Source organism: Mastigoproctus giganteus, chromosome 1, assembly GCF_048544385.1.
Source record: "Mastigoproctus giganteus isolate SK-2022 chromosome 1, ASM4854438v1, whole genome shotgun sequence".
In the NCBI taxonomy this organism is placed as follows: domain Eukaryota; kingdom Metazoa; phylum Arthropoda; class Arachnida; order Uropygi; family Thelyphonidae; genus Mastigoproctus; species Mastigoproctus giganteus.
This window is the reverse complement of record NC_143575.1, coordinates 130,703,423-130,726,599: the sequence shown is the minus strand read 5'-3', so window position 1 is coordinate 130,726,599 and position 23,177 is coordinate 130,703,423. Positions and strand designations below refer to the sequence as shown.

Sequence of the window (23,177 nt, the reverse complement as noted above, 5' to 3'; positions counted from 1 at the left end):
CAGCATGGTCCTGTATTTTTCCAACAAATCATCAAATCATGTATGTTTAATGTCATTAGTCCCCACACGAATAATAATATTCTCTTTACCCCCCTTAAAATCTGACAATCTGTTGGTGACATCATTAACAGTTGTTCCCGGCAGACATACCCTGGTTCTACTCCACCTATCCTTATTACAAAAAATATTCCCCGTTTCCATGACAATGGAGTCTCCTAATAAAACAATGTCCTTTTTAACCAGAGTAGTTTGCACTTGGTTTTTCTGTTTTGAGGCCCGAATCGGGTGTGCATCACTTGGTAGATTGCTGGAATCTTAAGTCCCTGATGAGCTCCCAGATGCATTATTCTTGAGGGCAAGCACCCGTTTTTTCAGGGATTCAAATTGTTCCATCAGTGCACCAAATTATAATTTAAGATCAGTGCACTCGTTACATCGATCACAAAGAAAAGAATCCCCAGGTGAACTATGATTAGTCACCAGATGCATTATTTTCGAGGGCAAGAACCCGTTTTTTCAGGGATTCAAATTGTTCCATCAGTTGTTGTTATTTGGTTTTTAGGAGCATTAGCAACTGAGGCCATATTGCTCCGGGATATGCGGTGGTCATTCCCTGACCTTTCTGCATCCTCCATATTTGGTGGTGACAGGCTCGAACCCCGGTCTAATCAAGAAGCGTGTGCTACGCACTGCTGCTCCTTCCCACCTGGCTACGGAGGCGCCTTTGTTCCATCAGTGCACCAAATTGTAATTTAAGATCAGTGCACTCCTTACATCGATCACAAAGAAAGGAATCCCCAGGTGAACTATGATTAGTCACCAGATCGACCTTGGAAAACATTCCACAGGTTTCGCAACGGATTAAATCATGACTCACCCGTAAATCACCATCGGCTATTTCCTTGTGAGTCACGATACCCTGTGACGTGTTTAAGGCAGATCTCATAACTACCATTATAAAATTAGCTAAATATCAATGAAAATTAACTTTAAAAAATTATATCTATAATATTATTAAAAATCAAACTGTTACAGGAAAACCTATAACAAAATAATCCAACAATATCTAAATAAATCAAATATTTAAAAGCACTAATCAACAATCCACTTAACTGATGAGCCCTGACAAAGCGCTTCTGCTCACCTCGAATGCCAACACTCAATATACTACTTGGATCTTAGAAAAGATTTTTCTAAGATTTCAGAAAAAGAAGAGAGAAGATATTCTCTTCTCTCTTCTTTTTCTGAAAAATCCGCCCGTGATTTTTCACTGTTCTTATCTTTTACCAACCTTTCCAAATCCTAAACTTCTCCCTACTTATCCCACTTCCTTTTCCTCTATACCCTTTCACTTGGCTTGTCTAGGTGAAAGTGGGCAAGATGTACTGGTAGATCCTGGTCGCCTCCTCGTGGCAGGGATGGATGATGGGACACAGCAACCGGGTGTTTCCACTTCCAATTAACTAAGAGCCAGGTGTTGGTCACCTCATTACAACAGAACAAACATTTTACACTAACACAACAACATGATATATAAAAAAGGTCAGCTTTAGCATTTAGCCTCATCACAAGATGATCTACAGTGGCTAATGGGGGGGGAACCCTGGGGATCCCCACATTAGCCACTGTAGATCATCTTCTCTTCACATGAATACTTGATCAAGAAATGCTTCTCCAGGGTAATTTAGATAGGTTTCAGGAATGGTCAGGTGGTAGCTATATTTTAATGCTACAAAATACAAATTTTGGTCCTTGGGAAATTAATAAAAAAATATTGTATATCTGGAGAGGATGATTTGAAATCAGTGCAGGAGACAGATTTTTGAATTATGATCAGGAGCAACCCAGAATATTCTGGGGAGGGGGGGGGGAACATTCAGCTTTAATCAACATGTAGCAATAAAGAGAATTAATAAAAAATAATTGCAGGCATGTAGCAAGGAGGGAGCACACGGATGATTTACTGAACAAATGCATGTAAAGACAGGAAAGGTTATAATTCCACCATGCAGTACAAGACAATTGTGAGATTGCACTGGGAATACTGGGTCCAGCTCTGGAGGCCACACACACCAAGGAAAAGATATGAAGGCTTCTTGAAATGATGCGAGGTGTGCAACACATCTGATGAGAAAATGGATTTTGAGAAACATATTCAGACTTTGAATATATGGGCTACAGAGCTTGGTAACTAGGTACATCAAAAAGAAAATAAGACTGAGGTTTATAAAGTTATGAGAGGGAACAGCAAAATGAAACTAAAATTTCCACAGTATTAAATTACACTAAAAACTAAGGGGCATAAGTTCAAACTAAATGGGAATGAGGTACAGGTTAGACTACAGAAAGGAATTTTCTTTTGGTTGGCAATTTGTTAACCAGTGAAATAAATTGCCTCTATGAGTAGCTGACTGATTTAAAGTCCAACTGGATGGACCTATGGAAAGAAGATACTTTTTTTTTTTTTTAAATTGATACAGCAAGAGACCAACTTCCTTACATATTTTGACCAATATTAATAATAATTTGTATTATTATATGATACAATGAGTTAAGTTATATAAGAACTTACCAATCGCCCATCTTTGCCAAACAATTCTAAAAATGAGTTTATGAAATCCCTAGACTTTTCTTCCCACTTCTGTATTATTTCATGACGTTTTCCTTCTATTCTGTCCTTAAGTTCATCCATTTTATTTTGAAGAAGAAATTTTTTTTCCTAAAACAATTAGGAATTTAATGAAAGTGATTATTCAGATATTTCACTTAAATTTATGAAAGAAATTAAAGTTCAACAATGATGGCACAGAGATCTGCAAATTGAAACATATAGAAAGAGATTTCTATTGTAATATTACCGTCCCTTAATTTGCTGATTTAAAAACTGACTTCTATTTTTTTTGGCTTATTATGTCAAGTTTATCTAATTTACCCAAATAACTATTTGTGCATTTTTTAGGTGCACTGCTATATATGCATAAAGAACCTATTGTCTTCATGTCTGTCTGGATGGCTTTTCATGAAACTACGTTTGGCTGTTTAAGAAAAATTTATCGAGCCATCCCAAATTTCATTAATATGGGTCCAACAGAAATCTGGAAATTATTATTTTTGCATACATATCACATATGCTATCCACACTGTATATTGTAGCAGAAGCACTGGATATTCTGTTTCCTGCTGAGTTATGACTGGAGGAATGAATGGACAATATGGTAGATGCCCATAAACAAAATTTTCTCAGTTCTTGGTTTATACATAAATTATCACTGCTTTCTGCTCATTCTTTTATTATCAGTTTACTAAATAAACATAAATCTAATTGTCACAATCAATTATTATTATTTGCTTATTACATTAATCATAGCAGCAACATTAATTATTAAAATCCAGGAAGAAATAAGCAAACTGCACTATGAAGATTTTACAGTATGCTGTTTCACACACATTAATAAAGTACATGTTGCATTCAACTTATAAGGTCTCAGAATTTATTCATGATAAAATATACAAGATATAGAAATGAAACCCAAGTCATTTTTAATATAATCTCCTACAGGGAAAACACATTTTTCACACCTTTTCTTTCTTCTAAGCTTTAAAAGGCTGTTTCAATGGTTTGTTTGGAGGCGTGTTTAGACTAGCACTGAATGGCCAAAGCAGCTGCTTGTTGGTTACGAAAAGTTCTGTCATGAAGAACATCCCTTATAGTTGGAATAACAAAGGTCACTAGGTGCAAGGTCAGGTGAGTATGGAGGATGCAGATAACCTCAATTTTGAGGTGGATGAGGTTGGTCAAAATCTGCCAAGCTTGCTTCAGCCATTTATTAGTGGGCTAAACATACCTCAAAACAAACCTTTGCAGCAGCCTTTCATAGCTTGGAAGAAAAGTTGTAAAAAATGTCTTTCTCCTAGGATGGTTTGGTCTTTTTATGGCAATTAGATTTATGTTTATTTAGTAAACTGATAATAAAAGAATGAGCAGAAAGCAGTGATAATTTATGTATAAACCAAGAACTGAGAAAATTTTGTTTATGGGCATCTACCATATTGTCCATTCATTCCTCCAGTCATAACTCAGCAGGAAACAGAATATCCAGTGCTTCAGCTACAATATACAGTGTGGATAGCATATGTGATAAAATAATTAAATTGAAAAATGACTTATGTTGTTTCATATCTGTACCTTATGTACTTTATGAGAAATAAATTTGGAGAACTCATAATTTGAACACACCTCATATTGCAATTGCAAACATAGGGCAAATATTATATTGAGAGGTAAGTTCGTGAAGTGAAAACAATTACTTTTATATATTATTAGTTAATCAATTTAGTTATTTACTTTTTTGCTTCTATTAATCAGAGAAAAATAAAAATAAAATAAAAAATATATAGCACTATGTACATAAATTAACTTGTTTAATTACAATATAATTAATACAAAGGTACACATTTATAGAGATTACCAGATTACTTGAAATAAATTCTAAAAATGTGCCAGCACAAGAAATGAATTTTCCAGCTCATCCACATCTTCATTATTTATTATGTATATTTTCAATGATACTTACATCATTGTTTTCAAAGTTTTGAACAACTTTTTTTAAACAAATCCAATCTTTTTCAAATGTGGTCATCATCCCTTCACATTGCTTGTCAGTGGCTTAAGGAAAATGCCTTCTTTAGTTAGCCACCAGATCAAACTGAATAACATTTTCAAGAATATTCAAGCAATTACCATCCATGTATAAAACCTTTACATCTTGCTTCATAAACCATAATCTGATATGAAATGGAAAGTTAATAAGACTTTCATTTGGTCTGCAGATGTTTGTCTTCACTACTTTTTCATCCCTATGGACTGGAAAAGTGCGAATATATCCCCAATTCAAAAATGGGGATCAAAAGGCGACATGAGTAATTACAGATCTGTTAGCTGAACGTCTGTTCTAGGGAAAATAATGGAATCACTAGTTAAAGAAGTAATGAAGAACCATTTGGATAGGCATGCAATTATACTGCAATTACAACATGGTTTATCAAGTTGTGGTCTTGTCTAACCAATCTGATAGGTTACTATGATGCAGTGACCAAGGAACTGGATGACCAAGGATGCAGTGACCAAGGAACTGGATGCAAAACATAATTTTGACATCATATACTTAGGTTTCAGGAAGACTTTTGATACTGTTACACATAAGAGACTGTTGTACAAACTGTAGCAATGTGGAATTAAGCGCAAGTTACCGCTATGGATAAAGGGATGGTTAAGTGGAAGAAAATAGAGTGCTTACCAATGGGCACTACTCTTTGTAGACTAACTTTAAAAGTGGAGTTTCCTAGGGTTCAGTGCTGAGTTCATTGTTTTTTTAATTGGGATAGTGGAGAATGAAAAAGGCCTAGGGGGTAATTTTAGTCAGACATGAATTTCTTAGAGCAGTGCAGACATGTTGCAGACAGCTCATGGGATTTTGTCAATGATATACAAAAACTTTGCTAGAAGGGATAAGGAGGTGATTAACCTTTTGTATAAGGCCATGGTTAGGCCACATCTTGAGTACTGCATCTTGAGCCTGGAGTCCTCACTTTAGGATGGATGTAGATCTGCTGGAACAGAAATGCAATAAGACTGAAGGGAACAAAAGGGTGCTCTTACCTAGAAAGAATTCAATTATGCAAGTTTCAGCGTCTCGAGACCAGGTACCTGTGAGATCTGACTGAGTTGTTTAAAGCCTTGAATGGATTGAGTAGGCTGAATGTTAATGGTATTCTTCCACTTATCGAGACTACACATATTAGGTGACAACTTCAAGTTGAGGATGGATAGTTGCAGGACTGATGTGCAGAAGCTTGCCTTCAGTCAGCGAACAATTGAGTGCTGGAACAGGCTTCCATATGTTGTGCAAGTGGATGGGTTGAATAAATTCAAGAGAAAACTAGACAAATACTTGGAGGGGTCAGTTGGGTGAACTGATTTTTTTTTTTTGGCTGATGTTCTATAAGCTTGCTTTCTTGCATCATTTGCCATTACTACTACTATAGGTTCTAATAAGATTCTGATCCTGGGGTAACACCTGAGAACAGAAGGAACTTGAATGAACTTCACTCATGGGATCATGTTATACTACTTTTTCTAGTTGAAAGTATAATTATTTTTAATCTGAGATTTACATAACAAAAAAAAATCAAAAACAGCACTGATGAGATGCCTTTAAAAATTAAACTAAAATTACAAAAATATTATAAGTTACTCAACACAACTAATAATTCAGTATTAATGTTATGTTCAGTCACACTAGTTCTATAAACGTAAGTGCATTTAATGAGTTGGCAACTATAATATAACAGTTAAATAAATAAAATATCAAAACACTGATCTTTTTTGGAGCTTGTAATTCTCAGTTGTCAGCTGTAAATAGAGTCAAGTGACCTTTCATCTCAGTCCTGGCTTTATCTTTCTTTGGAAAGGCAGGACATTGACTTGGGTCCATATCTTCTACTTCTTCTGCAAAGATTTCCAGGACCGAGTCATCCGATACTTCCTTATCCTCTATATCCATTGTTTCTTGTCCTGCAGGTAGCTCTTCCGATCTTTGTAGCTTTTCTTTACCACTTGGTTTTGGTAGTGGTGGAGCACAAGAAGGTACGGATATAGGCGTGGCAGCTGACTGTGTTTTTGGATGGGCTTTTGTGAATGCAATAAATAGCACGCAACAGTGATCTCCGTTTGTGTACTGATAGTGCACTTTGCAGAAACCTGGGCGTATGAAGATTTCCCATTATTTATTGGTTGGATGCATTTTCTGGCCTCTCAGTAGGAGATGTTCAGCTTTGTTTTTAGTTTTTGGATTTCTTTTTCATCCTTCCATTGCTGGCATGCTCTACAGTATGTAGGTGCTCAACTTGGCAATTCATACAGATCTGTTTGGAAGCGGAATATTCCTTGCTCTTGTGGTCTTTTGCACAACATCGAGCACAGGCAGATGTCACCACAGCAAGCTGTTTGTGAGTGGCCATATTTTTGACATTTAAAACACCTCAGTGGGTTTGGAATGTAAATTCTCACTGGGCAGTTTAAATAGCCTGCCTTGATGGAACTTGGATCCCGTGGGGGTTTTGAATATTAGGATGAGAACTCTGGTAGGGATGAGATTCCCATCCTTTCGCATCGATATTCTCTTGACAGCTGTCACTCCTTGGTTTTTAAATTCAGAGCAGGTTTCTTCTTCTGATATGAAGAAGATCCCACTCTGATATGACACCTTGTGAAGGATTCAGAGTTTTGTGAGGGGCTACTGTGATAGGTATTCCCCCTATTAATGTGGCTTTCAGGATTTCTTCTGCCTGTTTCGTGTTTGAAGCTTCGACCAAAATGTTGCCAGAATGCAGTTGTTTTACGGATTTAGGTGATCACGACAACCCTTCTAATCCTTTTTTTGGATGAAGGGTGACATCTTCCCAACTGACTGCTCTCCGGTGGAATGCCAAATGAGAATGTATCCTCATGTTCTGGTTCTTTTTACGGAGGTGTTTTCAGCATTATCATTTCAAGTAGCTAGGGGCCTTGTTGGGGCCCCAAAAGAAAGAGAGAGATTTTAATTAATCACAGGAGTAAGATAAGAGTTTCAGATGCCCTAAGTACCTCACACACACCATGGAGCCCTACAAGGGGATGCTCGCTTGGGAACAAGCAGGTACTGCGTACACAAATGGGATGCCAAGTTCACTTAGGAGCATCATACTCACATTTCCAATAAGTCTTGACCCCGTCCAAGGACCAAAGGGAGGGAGACTTATTGGAATGCAGTTGACCCTAGCAGTAAGAACCACTTGCGATTGATCCCCCGTTGGGCAGGCCTGGGACCTCCCGTCTTGTCAAAGTAGGGGCCAAAGTGGTGTATTAGGGCTGGGCCCAATCACTCACCAGGATCCCCCTTTCTGAGTTTCCACAGGTAGTGGCACACAGCAGATTCCAATGATGTAACTCTGGAACCAAGGTATGGGCACTGGATCCCAGTGAAGCTAATCTGAAAAGCCAGCAGCATCACTGGAAGGTTCCCTCACCAGGTACAGGTGCTCACGTCGAGGGGGATTCTTTAGGATCAACAGTACATATTATCAGATTTTATAGCCACCTTATCCTTTCAAGTGATAAATAAACCTAATAACTTACCAACTTTTAGCAGTACCATGTGGGAGAGTGACATTGATGTCACTCTTGCCACCAATTCAATAGCCTATAACAGGAGTGGCCTACTTAATTTGTGACGCGATCTACTTTTTTCCTTCAAAATGTGCCGTGATCTACCATCTCAAAAATTACATTGCACAAGGTGCACAAATCGAGGGATGACTGTATATTTAAAATTTGTTGTGATCGACCAAAATTAAATCCGTGATCAACTCATTGGCCACCCCTGGCCTATAAAATTACAGACTGGTGTGTCCAGCCAGCCTGGACCACATCAGATTATAGAGCCATCACCTTCAAACTAAACAAGCAATTACAAATAACCCAACACTCCTTGTTGGATACCAAAAGGTATAACCTCAAAAAGGCAAACTGGCAGATTTTTGCAGAACATAACAGCAGCTGAGCTGCAAAAACAGGAAAATGAGTGGTCTAGATCAGACAACTATAGTCCGAACAAGCAAGCACTGACTATGACAAACATTTTAACAAAAACAGCAAACCTGTCTATCCCACGGAAAAAGCTGAGGAAGCAGGCAGTCCCCTGGTGGTGCCCTGAACTGACTATATTCAGGAGAAGGATGCACCAGATGAGGAGAAATTTTCAAAGAGCCAGAACATCTTGGCCACAAAATGAGGTGGATGCACAGAGATTCTTATAGAATCTCTCAGGAATCAGTATATAGCCCTCATAAGAGACAAGAAAAAGGAATGCTGGGGGCACTTGGTGGGAACTACTGGAAACAATAACCCTTCATTAGTTGTTTACAGAACAGTGACCAACAAGTTGCCAAGAGGAGATGTATTGGAAACTACTGTCAAACCAGATGGAACCCCAACCCTGTGTCGGGCAGATTCTGTAAATAACATCCTAGACAGTATTATTCAGACTGAAACTGGGGAACATTCCCCCACCCAGCTAGACATTATAAAAAAAAACACTGAATATGACAATGCCAATATTGAACCCGTGTTTACTACTCAAGACTTAGAAATAGCACTATCTAAAACCAAAAACAATAAATGCCCAGGTTTTGACCTCTCAGAGGTTGAGATTATCAAAATATTAGCAGAAATAGCACCAGGAAAAATTAAAAGCACTATATAATAACTGTATGACAGAAGGTATATTCCCAAAAATATGGAATAAAGCTGTGTTAAGATTAATTCTCAAAAACCCAGAGAAACCGCCTACTGATCACAAATCATGTTGCATATCCTAATTGGCTTGTTTCTAATTCTTCAGTTTCATTTTCTTCCTACACCAAAGTTCGCAACAATTGTAAAGCAGTTATTAATCAGCCCCAACTAGATTTTAAACAGGCTAAGAGTAGAAAACTTGCTTCTTGCCTAATGGTAGTCGAGCATTCTGGTCTCTTGCCAAATGCTATTGGCTGCAACTTTTGCCCATCTCTACCAAAACCAGATGGTTCTATTGTCACTTCAGCCAAGGATAAAGCTGACCTGCTAGCATCCCATTTTTCTCCATACAAAAAGATCGCAAGAACAGTACACAGAGGATGTCCACAGGGGTCTGTATTGGGCCCACTTCTCTGGAACTTGGTATTTGATGAGTTCTTGAGAATGGACCTAGGCGCAGTGGGGGTGCAGGCCTTCGCAGATGACCTGATTTTGACAGTGCAAGCAAACTCCAGAGCCCAGTTGGAAATCCTAGCTAATCAAGCCCTGCAGATACTCCAACAGTGGGCCAAGAAGAATTTCTTAACAATTTCACCGACAAAGACATTGTCGGCGCTGCTCAAAGGAACCCTGCAACTGAGACGACCACCCCAGATTAAGATTGATGGGACAACTATCAAGTTTGCTAGTCAACTAAAACACCTGGGTGTCATACTAGACAATAATTTATCCTTCCAACCACATCTCAAATTCCTAAGACAAAAGATCAGAAACTACTCTGCCATGGTAGCTAGGGTCACAAGGCGAGACTGGGGTCTCAAAAAACGTACCCTAGCCTTATACTACAAGACAACCTTCCTCCCAATAATTACATACGCTTCAGCAATCTGGTATGACAAAACTGCCTTGGTCGTAAATAAGAGAACCCTGGATGCAATTCAACACACCATCCTCCTCACTACTACCCGCGCCTGCAGAACGGTGAGTAACCCAACGCTTCAGGTGATAGCAGCAGTACTTCCACTTGATCTTGAAATCGCAAGAACAGGACTCCTCTACTACTTATCTAAGGGAATAACCACCACTTTCTTGGAATTTACAATAGACCCAACAAACAACCATAAGGCAGAAAAGATCCGGCTTCAGTCTCACCTGCTGCAGGTGTGGCAGGACAGGTGGACAGAAACAACCAAAGGAGCAATCACCCACAAGTTCTTACCGCAACTTGAAAAAAATCTATCCAAAATCGCCTACTTGGTTCTTTCCGGGGTTGCAAACAACATACTTGCTAACTGGACACGGCCCCTTTAACGCAAAGCTAATGTACTTCGCCCTTGTAGAGGACCCATGCTGTACATGTGGAGAGATTGAAACCTGGGAACACCTCATGTACGACTGTCCGCAATACGAGGATCTCAGGTGCATTCTAATCACGAGTGTAAGATACCTCCCCAGAGGGCAAGAGTTTCACCTATTGGATTCAGAGGAGGAATACAGAGCCCTGACCAACTTCGCTCAAGAACTCTTCTCAAGAAGGAGAACCCTATATACAATACACCAGGAGTGAAAGGCGACCAGCCAGATAAAAAAAAAAAAAAACATCCTTTAGGACACACCCCAGAATGAAAATTATGTGGAAGCTACTATCTGTCTACCAAGAAACCCTGCCTATGTACCAACAAATATGAGACCTAAATGAGACTGACAAATACACTGGATGAAGATAGAGAACCAAAACAAAGACATTCAACTTGGACGGGACACTATCCCACGAGTGACTCTACTACCGGACTTATGACTACACTACGACTGATGCAGCCTCACTGCCATGTAGCCAAATGGCGATCTCTACCAGCTCCCTTGCCTGGTACCTTTTTTTTCCCCCCTATCTCTGGCAGGGGGGGAGGAGGAAATGGTTTCCTGTTTCCTCCCTCTCCTGCCACTCCACATATTTCGCCTGGTGAGGCATGGGCATGCCTTACTGACCATCTGGGGTTGCCTTCCCTATCGACCCCATACTTCTGTCTTTCCCCCCAGTCTTCAGTCTCTACCCCCCTACTCTGACTAATACGGCAGCGTAAATCCCACAAAACTAATCAAAATTAACGATTTCTAAACTGAAAACTGAACCACATTAACCCCTTCTGGCTTTTTTAAACTTAAGTGCCCCCGTTTTTTTTTTTTTTAGGTCCTAGCCACCGAAATCTCAGGAAATTAGGTGGCAGGACCTGCCAGAGTGCATATAAGCTACTGGGTTCCTGGTCTGCCTCCACGGGGCGTAAGTGGGGCAACGTTGGGCCCCAATTGGGGTTAAGCGGCTAAACGACCAGAAGAACAACGGTACACGACACTAAACGATCCAAGACCCACACACTTTTAAATCTCTGGCATTTACAGCGTACTGTAACACACCACAATGTAAACTACGCGGAGATGGGGGAAACCCCTGGTGCCGCTTGACCCTAAACACACTTACACTTACACTGACCCTAAACACACTTTTCTTCTAACCAAAAGGATTGGAATCCCATTTCATAGATACTGAGGATGAATATAGAGCATTATCCCAGTTCGCACAAGACCTCTTCATCAGGAGAAGGACATTAATCACCATCTACAATGACTGACATCAAGTACCACTATTGAGACACCAGCCAGCACAATGTAAAGGCTGCAACTAAAGATGAGTGACACAAGCACAAGGACGGAGCTTGCCCCATGAGTAAAGAAACTTGAAACAATAGCTGCCAATAGCCATATGGCGATCTGAAGAGGGCACTCTAGCCCCCTTCACCTTTAAACCTACTTCCTTGGGGGGGAGGGGGGGGACATTTTCGTCCTCCTCTCCTCTCCACCCTATATCTTCTACTCTGGTGGGACATGGGCATGTCCCACTGAAAACTGGGGCTACCTACTCTATTGGCCCCATATTTCTGTCTTTCTCCCCCCAGCCTTCTGCCTCCCCCCTCTCTATCTATACGCTAGCGAAAGCCCTACCCAAAAACTTAACATATCTAAATTACCTTACGCCCATAACTTGGCCTAGCAAAACTAAGCGATTCTACCCCTACGTCAACGCGTTTCTGTCTTTCTTTTTTTATTTTTTTATTTATTTATTTATTTTTTTTTTTTTTTAAGGTCCTAGCCGCCGAAATCTCAGGAAATTAAGTGGCAGGACCTGCCAGAGTGAAACAGACTACTGGGTTCCTGGTCTGCCTCCACGGGGCGTAAGTGGGGCAACGTTGGGCCTCAATAGGGACCCAGCGGCTAAATGACCAGATGAACAACGGTACAAGGCATCACACATATACAAAGTCCATACACTTTTAAATCTCTGGCTTTTCCAGTCAACTGGTTCACCCACAATGTAAACTATGCGGAGATGGGGGGAACCCCTTGTGCCGTTTGACCCTAAACACACTTACACTTTTCTTCTAACTCCGCCGTGGACGCTTTAACTCACCTCCTGACCAAGGTAAACAGATGTAATACAAAGTACTTCCTAGTGATAGCCGTGGACTTCACTGGGGCGTTCGATTCACTTTGGTGGCCAAGCGTCCTGGCGAGGCGAGGCGGCGCGAACCCAACATGCCGGAAAACCTCTATAACACCATCAAAAGTTACCTAAGCAACAGAACCATCAAAGTCACCGCCCCCATGGCATACTCTCCCGGCATGTCCATCGGGGCTGCCCTCAAGGTTCGGTCCTTGGCCCACTACTGTGGAATATTGTCTTCAACACCTTTCTTAACATTGATCTCCATGAAGTACAATCTCAGGCATTTGCAGACGACCTCATTCTGACGATACAGGCAAACTCAAGAGTCGCGTTAGAGGTCCTCGCAAATCGGGCCCTGACCACTCTCCAAGAATGGGCAAACCGAAATCAACTCAAAAATATTTTGAGTTGATTCCCCCACAAAAACAAACTCCATCCTACTAAAGGGACGCCTTGATCTTAGGCGGCCTCCGCAAATAAAAATTGGGCAGGAAATAATCAAATTCTCCAACCAACTGAAATACCTAGGCGTGATATTGGACCAAAACCTGTCATTTCAGGACCATCTGAAATATCTCCGTAAAAAAAACAAGACGCTACGCAGCAATGATTGCCAGGGTCATGCGTAAAGAAAGGGGCTTGAAAAAGCGAGTCCTCAAACTGTTCTACAAAGCTATCTTCACTCCGATCGTCACCTACGCATCTGGTGCATGGTTTCAAAAAACTACAACAGCAGTAAACAGACGTATCACGGACCAAATTCACAGATCCATCCTCCTAACCATCACTCGCACTTGCCGCACAGTGAGCACCCACGCCCTGCAAGTGCTCGCAGGCACTCTCCCGCTGGACTTAGAAATCATACAACGCGGCCTACTGTACTACCTAGACAAAGGCACCTCACAGACTTTTCTGGGGTTCACTATTGACCTAACCAGCAACAGAAATGTGGAAAAGAAGAGGATACAAACTCACCTGCAGCAGGCATGGCAGGAAAGGTAGTGCAACTCTCAAAAGGGAGAGATCACAAAGAAATTTCTACCCATATTGAACAAAACTACCCAACCTCACCTAACTGGTTCTCCCCAGGTCTACAAGCAACGTACCTCTTAACTGGACACGGAGCGATTAATGCCAAACTCTTTCTACTTGGGATTCAGGTTGATCCAACTTGCACTTGTGGGGGGCTGGAGAGCTGGCAGCACCTAATGTATGACTGCAGGTTCTATGAAGGCCTACATGGTGTTTTATTCACCAGAATCCACTACTTAACACAGGGACAAGAACATCACCTCCTAGACACGAAGGAGGTGTATTAAGCCTTCTCGGATTACACACAGGCACTGTTTGCGAGGAGCAGGAGAAACCAAATGGCCGCAGCCCACAACTCACTACCATTATAACCAAACAACATCTGTTCTTCAGCTTGCTAGGACTGGGACACCAGAAATCACCCACCCCCAAGAATTAGAAAACTCAGGAAACAAACTATACCAAAATAGACTAACATGGACGGGACCCATGTCAGACAAATAAAGATGACTACCAAACTTAGACACCCCACCAGCTGGGTCTATGTAAACAAGACACACTCCTGCGAACTGGAAAGCTTAGGAAATAAACCACACTAAGGTAAAGGACTAACATGGACGGGACCCAGGTCCCAAGGATGACAACTCGGACATGACACCAGATTGGATACCACCAACAAGGTCATTGTATAGTTTTACGGTAGACGCTTTTTGGCGATCGCACTGGGCTCCCTTGCCTGGCGCCTTTCCATCCCCTCCCCCTGCGCCGGTGGTGGGACGATCCCCCCCAGTGCCCCCTACTTTCTCCTGGTGAGGCATGGGCCTGCCTCACTGACTTCTGGGGTTGCATACTCTATCATCCTCATATTTCTGCCTTAATCCCCTAGCCATCAGTCTCCCACCCACTATCTTTATGCTAGCGAATGTCCCACACACAAAAACTTAATTATGTCAAAATTCCCGTTCGTCCGGCCTTTATTATGCAAGCATTATCCCCCCTCACCTAATGATCATCAAACCGACGATGATGGATATATGTAGATATATGTATCTGTCTGTATGTACGTGCATATAAAAGAGCGCGCGCGCACGTCTTTTTTTTTTTTTTTTTTAGGTCCTAGCCTCTGAAATCTCAGGAAATTAGGTGAGAGGACCTGACAGAGTGAAACTAAAACTACTGGGTTCCTGGTCTGCCTCCACGGGGCAAAGGTGGGGCAACGTTGGGCCTCAGCAGGGGTCCAGCGGCTAAACAACCAAATGAACAATGGTACACGACATCACACAGATACAAAGTCCACACACTTTTAAATCTCTGGCATTTCCCAGTGAACTGGTACACAGACAATGAAAGCAACACGGAGATGGGGGAAACCCCTGGTGCCGTCTGACACTAAATACACCTTACACCTTTTCTTCTAAATCATTTATTAATGATCTTGGTAAAACACCTCCCACCATTTCCAACATGCTCCATTCCATGCCTCCTGTGGTCTTCCGTCAAAAGGATGTCAGAAGGATTTTTATGAATCTTGATGCTAAGAAAGCTCCAGGTCCTGATGGTATTTCTCCACTTGTTATTTGAAATTTGCTCATATCCAGCCAGTTCCTAAAAAGGGTAACAAATCCCTCCCATCCAATTATTGTCCCATTGCAATTACTTCTACTCTTTCTAAAGTAATGGAGAAAACAATTAACCGCCAACTCTTAAACTACCTAGAAACCTTCCGTCTGATCAATGATCGCCAGTATGGATTCCGCCAGTTTCGATCCACTGGTGATATTCTGGCTTATGTTACCCATTTAGGACTAATTCAATGGAAAAGTTCAGTGAAACAAGCAGTTGCTCTTGACATTGGCGCCTCCGTAGCCAGGTGGGCAGGAGCAGCAATGCGTAGCACACACTTCTTGATTAGACCAGGGTTCGAGCCCATGACCACCAAATACGAAGGATGCGGAAAGGTCAGGGAATGACCATCGCATATCCCCGGAGCAATATGGCCTTAGCTGCTAATGCTCCTAAAAATCAAATAACAACAGCTCTTGACATCTCAAAGGCTTTCGATCGTGTTTGGCATAAAGGTCTTCTAAACAAGCTTCCATCTTATGGTTTGCCAACTGTTTTTTGTAATTGGTTATCCAGTTTTTTCTCTGATCTCTCATTGAGTGTGATGGTAGATGGCTCTCTGTGTCTTCTAACTTCTCCACTAATACTGGTATTCCCAAAGGTTCAGTTCTTTCTCCCACTCTTTTCCTCTTGTATATTAATGACCTTCTTCCATTGACTGGAAATCCTATCCATAGTTTTGCCGATGATAGCACATTGCATTCCACTTTCCATTTTGAGAAACCTTGCCCTACTTCAATCAGCTTCAACTTCTCAAATATCCACTACCAATTCCTTAAATGCCAATCTCCAGGTAATTCTCCAGTGGGGAGTTGATTTCAATCCTTCTAAAACTCAGTCTTGTCTTATATCTCGCAAAAAGGATTCTTCTGCTCCTATGCTTATCTTTGGTGACACTCCAATTTCTAGGCATAATGATATATCTTTTTTCTGTATTATATTTTGTACCATTTTTAACTACTTCATTATGTTAATATATATATGTATATATATAAAATATAGAAAATTAACAAATAACTTATGTAAAGTTAACTAAACAAGAACTAATTAATGCCATCTATACATATCTAGATAGAACATTACATCAGTCTTATTATATATTTTTTATATAGTTTAAGTACAATTAGTAAAATAGTTAAGATATATTTCATATAGGATAAGCTGGTAGTTACTTAACCCTATAATATAGCCATGACTGGTCCACAGGCCAAACCTAGTAAAGGACGATCATTAGTCAAAGCAAAAGTAAAAATAAAACAATTAATAAACATAATAATAATATATATCAAGTCAATTATAGGTAATAGGACACACTGAAAGGGACTTTATTGAGGGCTAACCCTTTCAATATGTCCCCTACAATTAACCCGGCTATCAGTTTCTGATATCATCTGCCTTTTTAACACGGTCAAAATGTAATTCATGCGATAAATGGATAAGTATAATTAAAGTTAGACAATAATTTTGATGTTAACAGGCTAGATGACTTTAGCCCGACTAGCTAAGACAGCAAAAGCATATATTAAGGAAGAAGAGAAATAAATGAGAACCAATATCCTTCAATTAATATCATATTAATAAGTACAAAAGGAGCATAAGCTAAAAAAGGAGAACGGATTCAAGGTTTAAGAATAGCAATAGTACCTCAATCCCCCTCGAATTACTCTAATGTTCATGAGGTAAGAAAAATAGAATATGATAGTAAAAGTTAAAAGTAAAGGAAAAGCTATAATGCAAATGTATGTCGGATTTTACTGGGAGCGTAATTTCCCGTCCCTTATAGAAAGAGATCCTGGTATATCATAAGTATAATGAAACAAAATATGATAATATGATGTATTTTATGGAAAGTAGCGGACTGTGGAAAGGCTAATTCCTACATGCTTAAATCGTGGTAAAACGTTCTGTTAAGAAAACCAAACTAATTAGGCAAAATCAAACTTACCACGAAAATGAAATATAAGAAAGAACACTCTGTAGTGCACGTGTTATTTTATATCCAATGTTAGCAGATGCCAGCCCTCGCAGTTCTGACATGTAATTTAGTTGAGAAATAATTAAATAAAGTAAGCCTAATAGCAAAAAAGGGCCCAATAGTATAATTCGGCACATGGCACTAAAATTCAGTATTATATTAAGAGGTGAAAAAATAGTTAGATATAAGGTTCTCAGTAGAAAAAGATGGCTAAGGGGGAAGCCATGAATTAATTACTATCTCAGAAGCAAATATAGGTACAACTTTTTCAATGAGCGTAAACTATATTAGTATTGCTCCTGAGGCAGTGCCTAATTATGTACAGGCTCTGTAGATACCGCTAAAAGTCAACAATACAGTAGTTGAATAAGTACCAATAAGGAGAGTAAAATATTAATGCCGCAAAACTTTGGCTATGATGTATTGCTGGTTAAGATGATAATTGTATTTATTTAAAGCTATCAAAATAGCTGTATGTAGGTTTATATTAATAAAACGTTCCGGGAATCCATTGTCGATTAGCTTATATCTAAAATCCACAAGTGTGCTGATTATATTATCTGCATTATTGCATATTTTGATTCTTCTAATACCCTGTGACAAAATAATATTTTTGTGGATCCTTATGGAGATATATGAATGCCAATTGGTTGGGTCAATGGATTTAAATCCAAATGCATTACGCTTGTCGTAAACATAGGTATCTATTTTCTTATTTTGTACTTGTTGTTGTTGTTATTTGGTGTTTTAGGAGCATTAGCAACTAAGGCCATATTGCTCCGGGATATGCGGTGGTCATTCCCTGACCTTTCCGTATCTTCCGTATTTGGTGGTGACGGGCTCGAACCCCGGTCTAATCAAGAAGCGTGTGCTACGCACTGCTGCTCCTTCCCACCTGGCTACGGAGGCGCCTTTTGTACTTGTATGTTTATGTCCAGGTATGTGGATATTTTAGTACTATGCTTATTAGCAGCTACTATTTCTAGTTCCTGTGGGTAATAGCTGCAAATTTCGGTGAGAAAGTTAGGATAATTGAATACAATTAAATCGTCAATGTATCCGTACATAGTTATTTCTTTATTAATTTTTATTTCAAAGTAATGCAGGTAAAGATTGGCAACCAGGCAAGAGCTACATGCACCCATAGCAATACCAGGTTGTCTGTATATATTGGTACCATTGTAAATATAGCTAGTGAAAATGCAAAGATTTATTAGGTCATTCCAATATTGTTGCATGCAAGGCAATATATTATTATATTCTGTGTAATAGGTACTAAACACATATTTTAAACTGTTGTGTGGAATGCTGGTAAACAGATTTTTGAAGTCATAGATATTGATATGTTCAATCGCATGATTATTGTTGTTTAAATATTCTAAAATGGGGCTATTGTTGAGAATAATTCTAGAATTATTTATATTTTTAAAAATAATACTTAGTAGTTCTACTAGTTTTTTATGTGGAATTTTTGAGTAACTATTCCTACAGGAAGTGATAAATCTAAAACTAGTGGGTGATTTATGGAATTTTGATATACAATATATATATGGAAAATTGGTGATAGGGTTAATTAATTTTAACTTTTTTTGCATAGCCAGCAATTTTTTTATAATGATACTATGGTTAATGGACTCCAATTTGTAGGTAGAACTGTTATTCAGTTCATTTAGTACTGTTGTAGTATAAAATTTCCTACATATAATGCTGTAGTTGTTGGCTGCTTTGTCTATGGTAGTTATAATAAATTTAGTTTGCAACATTTTTAAATATTGCTTTATTTTGCATATCATATCAAAGGTCTTGGTGGGCTGTTTATTTTTATGTATAATGCCAACCTGTTTATAAATAGCTTGATATGCAAGGGTTATCCATTTGCGGAAGGCTTCTAATGGTATGTTGTGCTTATATGCTAATTTTAGGCAAAAGTGCATGAGGTCTAAATGTATTTGTTTATACATCTTATTGGTATTGCAGATAGTGTTAGGTCTATATTTAAATCCATAGGATAGCAATGTGCGTAATTCAGGGTCAGTAATAATACTAAGGTCACCTGTAATGATATGCTTGTGATCCTTATCCACATACATATGATATTGAGGCAAATGGCAAAAACATTCTGCCTCAATATCACTCTTTTCTAAGTTGCACGCAATCTGCTTATAATTACAGACTGTAAGTCCTATTGGCTTATTATAACTGAATCTGGTATTAATATTCAAATTGCTAATAGGTAGATCATGTTTGTATATATTTATAAGTTTATTTATACCTATATGATCCAACAAGTTATAGCTAAATTTAATGTTGATATATTTGTTAGTAATACTATTTTTCTTGCTAAATCTGTATTTAAAAATATCATTAAGCAGGTGGTTTAGATGTATGTTATTATGGCTATAGGTGCATTGATTTTTGCTAAAGCTCTAAGTTTGCTATGCTTTAAACCGAAGATAATATCATGTGTATGCTTGACTTGTATAATAGGTTCGCCAGGGAAATTAGCACATCTATAAATCTACCTAGTGTATTATTAATATGGGTTGCTTTAAAGTTATTAGTAGTTTTATTGGAGGTAGTTTTTACTTTTTTGATTATAGGTATGGGTCTTTTAACCATGTGAAAGAGGTTATAGACACATGAATCTGTTATTTTATTGGTGCAACAATGCCCATATGGATTGTGTTTTATATTTAGTTTTTAGCTATTGAGTCCATATGGATAGTGTTTTATATTTCAATATGCTAATGTTTTCTAATTCTAACCTGGTACTATTATTATGCTATATTTCTAAAATGGTGATCGTGATATTATCGAAGTTGTGCAACTGGTAATGTTGCAGTTCTATGTCTTTTAAGTTGACATAGTTTTTAATATGCGATCTGTGTACATTTATTCTAATGTGCAGTTCACCCCCAGTTTGTCCTATATATTTAGCTTCGCAAGTATTGCATGTAATAAGGTATACAATACCACTAGCATGGCAAAAGGCTGGAGCTTCTGCATTGTTAGTGTAATTTTTTTTTTTTATGTGAACCCCAAACACGAGAGGTATTAGAACCTATAATACTTAGTACCGTGCTTGGGTTGGAGGTTGAGAAGACGAAAGAAGATATTTGTTGACATTGGACTTGAACTTCTGTAGATTGTAATTTTCAGGAAATACGTATGAAGAAAGGTTGTTCCAGAAAACGGCAGTTGAATGAATAAATGAGGAAGATGGAAAGTTGGTTCTGTGGGTTTGAAGTTGGACAGTAAATGGATGTTGGCTGTTGGCAGCACGTGTTCGGACTGTTTTGAAAGAGAGAGAGCAGGAATTATAGAAGCCAATTCAGAAGAACAGTGCCCATGGAAGTATCTGTAGAAGAGGTATGCAGCAGAAACAGTGCGTCTATGAGAAAGCAAGTGGAGAGACTCTGTTAGAGATGAATCATTAATTAACCTAACTGCCCTCTTCTGAATGGAATCAACAAGCCTGAGAGAGGTTTTGGGGGTACCACCCCAGATGTGGGAACAATATTCCATGGCAGGGCAGATTTGCGATTTATACAGAGTGAGCAGCTGTTTGGAAGAAAAGTAACACCGAGAGCGAAAGAAAAAACCAAGTTTTTTAGATGCAGAGGAAGCAATATTTGTAATGTGCTTGTGCCAAGAGAGATTAGAAGTCAGAGTAATCCCCAAAAGAGATATATCATTTTGCCTAGAAATCGGAGTGTCACTAAAGATAAGCATAGGAGCAGAAGAAACCTTTTTGCGAAATATAAGACAAGACTGAGTTTTAGAAGGGTTGAAATCAACCAAGTTGTCTTTGGCCCACTGGAGAATTACCTGAAGATCGGCATTTAAGGAATTGGTAGCAAATTTTCGAGAAGTTGAAGCTGATTGAGCAGGACGAGGTTTCTCAAAATGGAAAGTTGAATGCAATGTGCTATCAACGGCAAAACTATGGATAGGATTTCCAGTCAATGGAAGAAGGTCATTGATATACAAGAGGAAAAGAGTGGGGAAAGAACTGAACCTTGGGGGACAATGGCATTAGTGGAGAAGTTAGAAGACAGAGAGCCATCTACCATCACCCTAAGTGAGCGATCAGAGAGAAAACTGGATAACCAATTACTAAAAACAGTTGGCAAACCATAAAATGGAAGCTCGTTTAGAAGACTTTTATGCCAAACACAATCAAAAGCCTTTGAGATGTCAAGAGCAACTACTTGTGTTTCACCGAACCTTTCCATTGAATTAGTCCATAAATGGGTAACATAAGCCAGAATATCCCCAGTGGATCGACACTGACGGAATCCATACTGGCGATCGTTGATCAGACGGAAAGTTTCTAGGTAGTTTAAGAGTTGGCGGTTAATTGATTTCTCCATTACTTTAGAAAGAGTAGAAGTAATTGCAATGGGACGATAATTGGATGGGAGGGATTTGTCACACTTTTTAGGAACTGGCTGGATATGAGCAAATTTCCAAGCAGAAGGAAAAACACCTTTGGAATAAGAAAGCGAAAAAAGGCGGCAAAGAATAGGAGTAAGTTCGGGAGCACAGGTTTTGAGAACAAGTGGAGAAATACCATCAGGACCTGGAGCTTTCTTAGCATCAAGATTCATCAAAATCTTTCTGATATCCTTTTGACGGAAGACCACAGGAAGCATTGAATGGAGCGTGTTGGGAATGGTGGGAGGTGTTTTACCAAGATCATTAATGCATGAGAAATGGGATGCTAGCAGGTCAGCTTTATCCTTGGCTGAAGTGACAACAGAACCATCTGGTTTGGACAGAGGTGGGAGCAGAGATGGGCAAAAGTTGCGGCCAGTAGCTTTGGCAAGAGACCAGAATGCTCGGCTACCATTAGGGCAAGAAGCAAGTTTTCTACTCTTAGCCTGTTCAAACTCTAGTTTGGACTGATTAATAACTGCTTTACAATTGTTGCGAGCTTTGGTATAGGCAGAAAATGAAACTGAAGAATTAGAAACAAGCCAATTAGGATATGCAATATACTTCTCTTGGATAGCCTTAGCACATTTATTGGAAAACCAAGGTTTAGATAAAGGACGAGATTTTAAAGTGGAGTGTGGGATAAAGGATTCCATTCCTGCACGACACGATCTGAGCAAACGTTGACATCAGAAGTTCTGAAACAGTAATCCGACCAAGGAAAAGAAGAAAAGAAGTCTCGCAGGTCATCCCATTTTGCATTCTTGTAATGCCAAACAACAAGAGGTTGGGAATAGCCATGAGATAAAGGTTCCATTGGAGAAGAGACAATCACCGTGTTGTGATCTGAAGTGCCTAAAGGACCTCTCACTTCGACCGTGTACTTAGAAGGGTTGTTTGTGAGAAAAAGATCAAGCGTATTGGCTGTATGACTAGGATTGTGCTAGGTCATTAGTAATTGCAAAAGCCTTAGCATCTCGACCTGCTGGGTCAGTGTGACTAGAAAACGGAAGCCAGCTAATGTAATGCTTATGTAAGCCTGTAATGTAATGCTAAAGCCAGTAATGCTTAGTATTCATAGAAGGGCAGGTTTGACAACGTACGTCCTTACAGGTATTGAATTTTAAGAAATTATTATTATCTATAGGTGTTATATTAGCTGGTTGCATGCCATTGTGAGCAACATTGTTTGGTGTATTATTATGAGCAGTACTATCCTTGGCTACTACATTATTGGCATAACAGTCCTCCAGTGGGCCTAAAGCATTGGATGCTGT

General features: G+C 39.4%; 1 protein-coding gene across 2 annotated transcripts in view; it reads right to left on the bottom strand.

The window, feature by feature from the left end:
• The window catches only part of LOC150091138 (choline-phosphate cytidylyltransferase A-like), a 260,273-nt gene that overhangs the window by 17,682 nt on the left and 219,414 nt on the right, over positions 1–23,177 (bottom strand). For both annotated transcript variants that reach the window (XM_090382185.1, XM_090382186.1), the window contains one exon: positions 2,573–2,719. In XM_090382185.1, coding sequence (XP_090238311.1) covers positions 2,573–2,719 — 147 coding nt within the window. The remainder of the gene's footprint in view (positions 1–2,572; positions 2,720–23,177) is intronic.